The following is an 11,455-nucleotide window of genomic DNA, read 5'->3' as shown; positions in this document are numbered from 1 at the left end:
TGTTTTCAAATAATATTGACATTCTGTATAATAATTATAAAACATATTTCCACATCCTTCTACCAGTGGTGTAGACAAAAAAATATTTTCGGATGGGCCCTTTCACTTTCATTTTAGGTCAATCACTAGCCTTCACATTCTTTATAACCTGGTGATTAACTGTTTGACAGGCCAGAGACCCAATTGTAGTGCACCAAATAACCTAGCCAGTCCAATCTTCCATTCTTTGTTTGAACAAAAATGGAATCTGCAGTAATTTAGTAAATTTTTATTCATCAAGCAAACTTTAAACATAAGTAGTGTAAAACGTATGCCATGTCACAACAGCACAGTATAATGCCGTCAACACTATTTAATGCAGGATAACATTTTAACTTCCCATCAAATCTTTCGCATAAGACATGATTTGCTGGAAAGGTGTGATGAGCATAGGGCAAAATGATACTGGTTGATGGAAACAGGTTTAGTCACATCAGCAAGAGGAGCTATTATGATTGTATCAAATATTTCTGTTGAAGTTCCCCTGGACAGGTTTTAAACCCACAGCTGTTCAGTGTACATAATTTAATTCGAATGACACAGTTGATGGAAACGCGCACAGACATTTCTTCGCCAAATTTTCATGAATGCATTTAAAATATGCAATAGGGTTGGGTGGAAACTAACTGCTATCTCCTGTTAAAGGTTTACATCGCTGGAACTATAAAGTCAAAGCCAAACCTGAGAGAATCTCCCACGTCAACTACATCCAGTGTGAATAGGGCATTAGCCCCATAGCCTTTAGTCAATTAAGGACCCAACACACACAACACACAACACAGTCCACACACAACACAGTTCACACACAGCACAGCCAACACACAACACAGCCCACACACAACACAGCCCACACACAACACAGCCCACACACAACACAGTTCACACACAACACAGCCCACACACACACACACAACACAGTTCACACACAACACAGCCCACACACAACACAGTCCACACACACAACACAGCCCACACACACAACACAGTTCACACACAACACAGCCCACACACAACACAGTCCACACACACAACACAGCCCACACACAACACAGTACACACACACACAACACAGCCCGCACACAACACATTCCAGGAAAGTCAGCCCACTGCCACACTTCCCCATACTAAAAAAAAACCAGCCTGTGATATTTGCAACAGCGGGCAGGAGAAAAAAATCACGCTAACCCACCTGCAATGCAATATGAGCAGCATATACTGAGGCTACATGATGAGTCGCAGACGACAGGGCTTGGCATTGAAAAGTGTGATTATTTCATCATTGTCTCAGTGGCAGATGAGGAAGTGGCTGATGGATTGGCCTGAGTGAAGCTCATCACCGCACATTTCCATACATGTCAACCCCTTCAGATGCCCACCTGTATCACCCTCTGGAAACATCCATGGAACCCATGGAGAATCCTTGTTTCTGTCTGCTTAAATACCCATGAAATAGATTACTTGGCAGGGTGTTAGTTGATGCAAATGCAAAACCAACCTATGGCTGTTACATAGAGCATGAATATGGACTGAAATAAAAGAGAAAACGTTTTTCCAATATTTTGACTTTTTTTAAGAAGGAAAGTAACACCCACAGCTGTGTCAGGTTTAATTAAAGAGGTTGTAACATAAAATAGATAATTATACAAATTTCACTTTGCCGTTTAGTGTCTCATTAAACCAGGGGTTCTCATTTAGACCATGGGGTTCTCATTTAGACCAGGGGTTCTTAAACTTTTGCAAGCCGGACCCCCCCAAACTGTTCCAAAGTACTTGAACACCCCTCCCCACCCCCATACATAGATAGATAGATAATACCTATTCTATATAACTATTATTATTAGTAGTAGTAGCAGTAGTTATAGTAGTAGGACTAGTAGTAGTGGTAGTTGAACAGGAGTATTAGCAGTATTCATTGTTATTATTATTAGGATATGAATTACTATTCCTACAGAGCCTACATTTATACTAAGTCTCAGCTCAATGTGAAACATGAGCCTGCATTGTTCTGCAAAGCTGTTGAATTCTTTGCTCAATAAACTCAGCCTGGTCGTCCAATCTGAGTGTGATTACGGTATTTTGTTTTGAGCACCGTCAATTTGGAAAAGCCTGCCGCTGCGCACAAGTATGACAAAGTGAAATGGAGGAGAAGTTTAAAGGCCGCATCCGAGACTAGGGGTATTCCCGCTACGGTGCTTCCCAGAAGATTGAAAGAGAGCAAGTGACAGAAAGGTGCTTCAACCTGTCGTCCCTTTTTAGCTCAACAGAGCTGTTCCTGCAGTCACTATTCAGCTCAACAGAGCTGTTCCTGCAGTCACTGTTCAGCTCAACAGAGCTGTTCCTGCAGTCACTGTTCATCTCAACAGAGCTGTTCCTGCAGTCACTGTTCAGCTCAACAGAGCTGTTCCTGCCGTCCCTTTTTAGCTCAACAGAGCTGTTCCTGCAGTCACTGTTCAGCTCAACAGAGCTGTTCCTGCAGTCACTGTTCAGCTCAACAGAGCTGTTCCTGCAGTCACTGTTCATCTCAACAGAGCTGTTCCTGCAGTCAATGTGCTGTTCCTGCAGTCACTGTTCATCTCAACAGAGCTGTTCCTGCAGTCACTGTTCATCTCAACAGAGCTGTTCCTGCAGTCACTGTTCAGCTCAACAGAGCTGTTCCTGCCGTCCCTTTTTAGCTCAACAGAGCTGTTCCTGCATTTCTAAAGAGAGATCTTTTGATGTGCAGACAAATGGGTCCCAAACACATGGATACAGGAGTATGTGCCAGTTTATGTCTGAGCTATCCTATACTTAGTGTGCAACCCCCCCCTCTCAAACACATTAATCCAATGGTTCCAGTTCCCCTTGGAGTCATGTCAGAAGATAACTAATGTTACTTGGTCGCCAGGGGATAGATTAGCGACTTTACCTTTCTGCTCCCATTCCCACATGACACCATAACAGTAACATAGCCACGAATAAACGATTTTCAGTGGGAATGAGGTATGTGATGTATGAAAAGTTCAAAGCTATGACCAAAAACTGTTTCCTCTGGTATTATGACTCCGGTGCCAAAGGTTTTTGGTGCTTCTCACGTGTAGTCTGTTCAGATATGGATCTAAATATCTAAAGACCTTCACAGGAGCAGACCTTTCATTGAGTGACATGCAGTAGGCCTTTGGGATATTGACACAAATAATTCAATGCTCTGATTCACTTCCTCTGTGGTGTCGCTCTCAGTTTTCCTCACCTCAGCCTTGGCTGGCAACGACTGCTCCCCAGGTAAGCACTGAGGTATTTCTTTCTTCCTTTCTTTCCCTTTTCTTGCTCAGTTCTTTTCAGTTTGATGCAAGGTCCTGGCTGCCCACTGCATACTTCCTGTAGGATCGATAATACTTTCTGTCTGTCTCGGAGGGGATAATGGACTCTCATTGTAGAGCATGGGGGACTTGTTGGCAAATTTATGAATGAGAGAATTACTTCACGTTACGTTGTTTATTTCTAGCTTCATTTTTTACCGTCTGTAATATCTGAAAGTGACTGCAGCAGCATACACTACTAAAGCACTAATGCACTAACAGTGCATGTGTCTTCTTCCTCTTTCTCCTGACACTGACTGGCAAAGAGTGTAATCGCATGACCTATATATATTTCATAGAATGTATTTAGGCTGCAATCAGGTTGGACTAAAGCTGCATACTCAAGAACAATTTAATTTATCTTGGCATTGGCATTGGTTTCACAACCCTTTTCTTCATTTATCGGTCAAAGGAAAGTTCAAGAGCAAGAGATACATAACATTTACATTAAGGCACTTTTATCCAAACCAATCCATAGCAATAGAGACCTAGTGTAACAATAAATACTACTTTACATAAGGAATAAAAAGTGCAGGAATGTAACTTCTGTAAGAGCAAGTTACATAACAAGAGACCTTTCTGCTTGGAATAAGGACAAGTAGCCTTGATTCAAGCATTTTCACATGGCATGCTTCACTTTACACATCCAAGGGTGGGCTGATAATTTACTAGAGGGACGCAGGACTTGAAACTGAACCTTTGTTCACATGTTTCAATGCCCACGCTGCTGCACTGCAGATTGCGCAGCGTCTCGAGAAAAGCCTCCTCAAGACACCCAGGCTGAATGAAAGTGTTGAACAAGTAGTTTAAAAAAGATATGCATCTGAAGAAATAAATGTGATAAGGCAGATAGATAACTGCATCAAGACAGGTGAAGTCTATAACAGGATGCTAGTTATTGTATTTTTCGTCCGAAAAGGACAAAAGTGAGTTTTGTAAATAACGAACCCAAACATTCCTTTTATGTTTCTATTCTAGAACTACTGACAGACATTAAAAAACAACTGCAGTTGCCTCATGCTGCAGTGTGGTAAAGCACCTCCAGAAACACAGACCCTTCATATGAACCAACTTTCTGCTTTGAGAAGGGTTAGGCTGCCATCCAGTGGCCAAACTAGGCACGTTTGCACCGAGTCATGTCACCGTTTCACAGTACACCGTGTCTCCCACTGGTAAACGCCGGGATGATTTTCCATTAACTCGTGGCCCGGGGCGGTGAAAACAAACAATGGTGTGATGGAGTGCCACCACCAGTGGCGGCTGGTGATTTTTTTTTTTGGTGGGGCTATTTGAGCGGGGGGTCTGGGGGTTCTCCCCCAGAAATTTTTGAATTTCGTAGATATGATTTCCTGCATTCTGGTGCATTTTCGGGTGGCCAGCCGGAGATCCCAAATCATTCACAATGATACATTTGTTGTTCGCTATTTCATGTAGGCCAATAAATTAAAAACGAGACGTGAGCTGTTGATGCAGAGAAGTGCTGCTCAGTTTTAAAACAGCCCCTTGCCTATACCAATAAAATAACTCAAACCAGTCAATACCAATGGTCTAAAGACAATATTAATATATCTGCCATGTAGAAATCAACTGTTTCACAGGTAATGATAATGAACAAGTTACATGTTTATTATGGTCCATGTCCAGAAGTGCCAACACATAACGATAAATTATACTAGGGAACAACAGTTTTTTGTTACTACAACTACTACAACAATTTAGTTTTTTTAAAGACATGTATACTGCAGCTGTATGAGTATGAGAAGAAAGATTATTTTAACTGGTATGAAACAGTAACAGCTCACAACTTAGAAACAACAAATTGCACTCTTGACCGCACATGTTTTTAAACGCGTTCTGACCAATGCTTCAGTTCTGTCATTCCTGTCTGTGTCCACACGAACTGTCTATCACACGCACTTGTTTTAAACAGCAGGCAAAGAAAACAAAAGATGGCATTGACATACCCACAGCTAGCCATGCCTTTCGATCGAACCAATCTCGGGAAAAGCTTCTGGTGTATGTTTTCCCCTTTTCTCGCGTCTGTTGGGTTATTTTCACTTCTGGCTTGTCTGGTCCGAGTTGTTTAACAATTAGCTTTTCCGCAAAAGTTCTTCTTCCAAAGGGATGCAGATGTAAGGATTTGACTGAATTTGGGGCTAGCTGAGCTCCCACAACTACATCCGACGTAGAGAATGAAATGGAAAATACCTGTTAACAAGCAGTGGTGCATCTTGGTAGGGGCTCTAGCCTCCAGCGCCCGTAACCCATAAAATTCCTCGACGATGATTGGCGGATGTGTATTCTTTTTTGCCTAGCAACAGGGGAGCCATTGGCTTAAATACAGCACACACGGGCTGATCGACCAGGAGCCCCGGCAAGACATCCTATTGGCTACTACACCAAAAATGATAAACGTTCACGTTTTAAACGTGGAACTTGAAAGTGAATGTAATGTAAATATAATTTTGGAGAGTTCTAAACCCATTCTAAAGCAAAATCATCAATATCATTGTATTAACACAGGTTATTTTTTCAAAATGAGAGATTATTTAAAAAAGAAAAGAAAAGAAAAACAGGCAGTCAGGTCAGCGGGGGGGCGGAGCCCCAGCGCACCCTATGGGCGAGCCGCCACTGGCCACCACTATGGTTAAGTATGCAGTCTGACTGCTGTACCAACGAGCCTGGCTCTTAGGCGTTGTGGTCAAGCTCCAGGTTTGGTGCCCTGTGGCCGTAGGCCCCGGTTTGAGACCAGGTGGGGTGTCTTCTCTCACCCGTCGCTACAGAAAGGGTCAGGGCAAGTGGCTACGCAGCTCAACAGCATCATTCCAGTTAAACGCCTTGCTTGCGCCTTGCTCCCCAAAACTGAGTGCTTTCACTTTTCACACGCTGGGAAGCAAACAGAGATCGCTGGTGAAGTGCAACAACTCATGCAAAGTGCCTGTTGATTTAATTACAGTTCTCACACAAGCAAGGACACCCAACTGGAACACTGTGTTTCTTTTTTTATTTTGAAGAGCTTCTCGTCAATTCACTGGCCTGTTTATTAACTTGTGTCAGTGATGCTCCATTTCTGAGCAGGGTGTGTGTGTGTGTGTGTGTGTGTGTGTGTGTGTGTGTGTGTGTGTGTGTGTGGGTGGGCGGGTGGAGGTGGAGGTGGAGAGTGACAGTGATCTACAAAGGTGTTGAAATATACACAGCCTGACCAATCACCAGTGAAACAAGTTAACGATTCAAATGAGAGAAAACAGGCAGTAAACGGTCAGATAACTGAGTCTGTCATTCAGTCAGGGTGCTTAAGAGAGTATGAATATGGACAGTAAGAATAGAATTTAAAAAAAGCATGAAATACACATTCAAAATAAAACACACAACTTCCCTTGACCAGTGCCAACATGTGCCTTGGCCGGACTTTTAAATGAGATCTCCGGCTCATGGAAATGGACCCCAGACAAAAGATGAACTGATTCATGAACAAAATATTTAACACAAAAAAAAGACAAATATTTATTGTGAAAAGAAATTACTTTCAAAGTCGTTTAGTCTATACAATTTGCAGTGTATGCATATATGCATGACAAAACACACACAGATTAGACACTTTGCTTAACAGTTTACTAAACCTTAGATTGTAACCTCCCGCACGCTTTTACAACTGCAAACTCTTCAAAACGGAGTCCAGAGCAAATCACTTTCACTTTCCAACGTGCCAAGACACTGTTGATGGATGGTAGAATGATCTACATCTTTGATTCTGTTTGGATGCGAAACTTAGGGTTCTCCTGAGCAATTGGTGGCCATCAGTGCTAAATTAGAAATTATTTGTTTAAAATACAGTAATACAAAATTACGAAAACTGCTTGTCTGCCCAACGGTCAATCCAGCACTGTAACGGTTAATCCAGCACTGTCCTGTACAGTGATCTGCTATGAATCCAGTGACCTGCTATGAACCCAGTGACCTGCTGTATTCAACATCTGAAGCAACTTTCTCAGAGTAGTGAAGTAGCATGTGTGGTAATGATCCATGTTTGATATCTTGTCATTTTTGGGAGCATTTTGCTTCCACCTCCGGGACTAGCCAGACATTATAAATTCATGTCACTAAATTAGGTTTCTGGCTTTTTTGAAGAAAAAAAGAAAGTCTTATTCAAAGGGCCACTTCTTGTTCTCTTTAGTCTCACAGCAATTACTGTGGTCCGTAGTGGCACAATCCCAACCTGGAACGCCATTAATATGCATACAGTATGTTCTCAGAGAAGAACAGAAGGGTTTGCTTCTTGGCCATACTTATTCAATGTCAGTGAAGCTCCCCATGTTTTCTGTTTGTAAATGGTAAGTTTCTACGTGATGACAATATTCGTTGAGTTGGTCTCTTGAGTGCTTGTTGACCTTCCACACGGCATCAATGCTTTATGCCCTAAATTAAATACAAAATATATTAAAAACAATCCATGTAAGTGGACACTTCACGTTAACTCTTAAACATTATTTCAACAATCAATCTGCACGGTAGAATCACAGAGTCGCCATTAGAGTACATTACAGCACTGAGGACTTACAGCCATACCACACTCAGTACCGCCGAGCTTGTACGGTCTTGGAAGATAAGCAGTACTGGGACTGGTAAGTACTTCTATGGGAGACCAACTGGGAACGGGCCATCTCCCCCCCAAGTCCCTATCGCTGATCCTGGGATCATGATCTAATCTCCCTGGAGATCTCACGATAGTTGACAGTAGTACCTGAGTTAGAGGAATCGGTTAGTAATCAGAAGGTCGTCAGTTCGATTCCCTGTCGAAGCATCCTTGAGCAAGACACTGGGCTGTCCATATCTCCCCTCCTTTCTTTGCCTCTGCCGTTTCAGGATTCAACCATGTGGGGTCTCCATGTTTCAAGAAACCCTATACAGCATGAAAACAGAGATAGAACGTTTTCAGTTTAACTTCTCCCTATCCAAAATCACATTTAAATGGCAAGAGGATCCATTCAAAGGAACATGTCAAATCTGCATGTGTAAACAATGGCGTTTCAGCCGGTTTTCAGATAATCATTCAACACAGCAAAACTGACACCTAGCTGGCTCCATGCACCATCGAATTACCTTTAAAAAGAGCCCAGACTTAAGAAATTTGAACTTACATGAGAGAAACCAGAGCATTAAATGTATATCGCTGGATTCACAGGTTCATATGTAAACAATGGCGTTTGAGCCGGTTTTCAGATAATCATTCAACACAGCAAAACTGACACCTAGCTGGCACCATGCACAATCAAATTACCTTTAAAAACAGCCCAGATTTAAGAAATTTGAACTTACATTAGAGAAACCAGAGCATTAAATGTATATCGCTGGATTCGCAGGTTCATATGTAAACAATGGCGTTTGAGCCGGTTTTCAGATAATCATTCAAAACAGCAAAAATGACACATAGTTGGCTCTCTGCACAATCGAATTACCTTTAAAAAGAGCCCAGATTTAAGAAATTTGAACTTACATGAGAGAAACCAGAGCATTAAATGTATATCGCTGGATTCAAATTTACGGCGGCCATTTTTATTTAAATTCGCCGTGCATATGTAGACTATAGCGTTTTTGCCAGTTTTCAGGGTGAAATTCAAAACTGACACCTAGCTGGCTAAATGCACCATCGAATTACCTTTAAAAAGAGCCCAGATTTAAGAAATTTGAACTTACCTGAGAGAAACAACAGCATTATATGTCGCTGGATTCGCGGGTATACATATGTAGACAAAAGATCGTTTTTTTTCCTTCTAGGCAGCAAAACTCTCACCTAGCTACTTACATGCACTACCGAAGTACCTACAAAATGAGCCAAGAATTACGAAATTTGAACTTACCTGATAGAAATTAGAGCATTAAATGTACATCGCTTGATTCACCGTTTACCGACAGCCGCCATCTTTGTTTGAAATACAGACGGCTCAGTTTGACGTCATGGACAAAACCTGAGCCTGATTGGCCTTGCCTTGCTCAACATTGCTCAATGATTGGCTTAGCCTTGCTCAGCTTTGCTCAGCTCTGCTCAACCATTGGTCGCTTGTACTAGGGACTTGCTAGTTCAACCGCCTGGGAAGACCAGGTGCTGTAAACTGAGGCTGGGTGGGCCAATCCCTCACTCAGTGGATTCTACTGAAGATTACTGAAACATCAAGAAGAAGTGGATAGCAAATCTGGTGTAAACTCTCCAACGATGGCATATGTTCCACTGGAGTGAGAAGTCAACAACAACAATAACAACAGTATAAGGGTGATGAGCTTCTGCTCTGCTGGCAGAATATCAATAACCGTCTTTCATTACATGGAAGCAGTGACATGTGATTGTGAAGTATAGTTCCTGTCTGACTTCAGAGCGTTGTTGTTTTATTGCACGTCTGCTGTGTACTCCAGTCCCTCTGAATCCCATTAGGCAGAAGAGGTAAATCACACGCTTGTTCTTCTGGCTCTGGCCCAAAACTATCTGACTAGCTGTCATTCACAAAAGTTTTCTGCTTGACCGACCGAGAACTGTATGGCAGAGGTGGTGTAGACACACACACTCTGAATTCCACCTCTGCATTTGACCTATCCAGGGTAGTGACACACACAACACCCAGTGAACACACAGTGAAGTGAGGTTACACACTAACCCGGAGCAGTGAGCTGCCTTTGGCAGCGCCTGGGGAGCAGTGATCGGGGTTAGGTGCCTTGCTAAAGTGCACTTCAGCCATGGATGTGGGCATGGGAGAGCAGTGCTCTACCAGTTCCCCCACCCACATTTTTCCTACTGGTCAGGGATCAAACCGGCCACCTTCCGGTTTCCAGCCTGAAACTCTAACCAGTAGGCCACAGCTGCCCACTTCTTCAACTTGAAGACACCAAGGTGAACAACACTGAAACTGACCAGGTAAAATGCACATTGCTGAAGTATACATTTTACAAAGAGGGCAGACTTCTTGCGGCTCTGTGATATTTCTAAGTGTCATATCAAAGAATTGCAAGCGATATACAATAGTGGGGCTATAGTGTTCTTCCAATGAACGCACATTTTAAATGAATGTCTAGAATGCAAATCTAATGATGTGAAAAGTTGAGAAGCAGGCCTTGTAGGCACACAACCTGTACAACCTGTTTGTAGAAATAGGTCTAGTCCCTGAAAGCTTTGCTTAGAAATACCTAATCTCTCTGCAGGAAGGTTACATTAACTGTGCTTGGTCCAGTTAGTACTTAAGGTTTTATCAAAATGCTCTTTTCAGTTCTCTGTTCCTCAGAAGTCTCACGTCAATTCTGTTAGGCTAAGAGATAGAACCTCCTCCTTCTGACAGTGTGATGACATAATAGAAAGTATATAACTCCTCACCCTTCCTGCTTTTGTCTCTTTTTTTCTGACAGCTCCATGAGAGTTTGAAAGTGATAGGGGAGTCGCCCGGCTAAAAATGGCTGCAATACAACGTGCCATAACAAGTCTTCTGATTTTCACATCAGTGACATCAGGTAAGCTTAGCAATATTGTTTTTATTTTTATTTTCTTGATGCGCTTGAAAAAGGTTTGAAAACTTTAGATTTTCTTTCGTTTGAAAGGTCTTTGTGATCCAGGAAGTGCAAGCCGGTCGATCTCAAGGAAACACTAGGAGTACATTTTCCAGATAATTCTTGATTTTAACCTCAGAATCATCAACTTTATCTCAGGGTGGTTAATAAAGTTAGTTCTTATTCGGAATGCATCACTTTCATCATTTAGGGAAGTTGTAGCCAAACTGCGTAGATGTCTTTGAGCTATGACGGCTCAAATTTCGAGGAGGTTGACCTCATACAACCCATGTATTGCTGTGTGTAGTCGAAACCTTAGCATGACACCTTGTTTCATTTTTCATAATCATGAACTTCATGGTCACTTAAGCTGGTTAAAGTACATTTTATTTTTGGGATGGAGGGAAAGCTTTTAGAACAACCAAGACAGTAAATGTTTGCACTGAACAAGAAAGTCTTGTTACATCTGTTGATTATGTGAAAATTGTTAATTTTCCATCCTCTGTCTACCCCAAACATTTCCTCAGTCTTTGCAGGTGACGTGTATGGCATCA

The 11,455-nt window shown here is 42.1% G+C and overlaps 1 protein-coding gene across 1 annotated transcript in view; it reads left to right on the top strand.

Moving 5' to 3' along the window:
* Positions 1 to 10,807: 10,807 nt before the first annotated feature.
* The window catches only part of LOC308366114 (CD48 antigen-like), a gene marked incomplete at both ends in the record, with an annotated part of 3,785 nt that continues 3,137 nt past the window's right edge, over positions 10,808 to 11,455 (top strand). The window contains 2 exons of the mRNA XM_080839750.1: positions 10,808 to 10,865; positions 11,429 to 11,455. The exon at positions 11,429 to 11,455 is cut by the window's right edge and continues 270 nt beyond it. Coding sequence (XP_080695876.1) covers positions 10,808 to 10,865; positions 11,429 to 11,455 — 85 coding nt within the window. The remainder of the gene's footprint in view (positions 10,866 to 11,428) is intronic.

Source organism: Sprattus sprattus (genome assembly GCF_963457725.1).
Source record: "Sprattus sprattus genome assembly, chromosome: 5".
Classification (NCBI taxonomy): Eukaryota; Metazoa; Chordata; class Actinopteri; order Clupeiformes; family Clupeidae; genus Sprattus; species Sprattus sprattus.
Note: the sequence above shows the minus strand (reverse complement) of the source record. Positions and strands in the feature narration are given on the sequence as shown.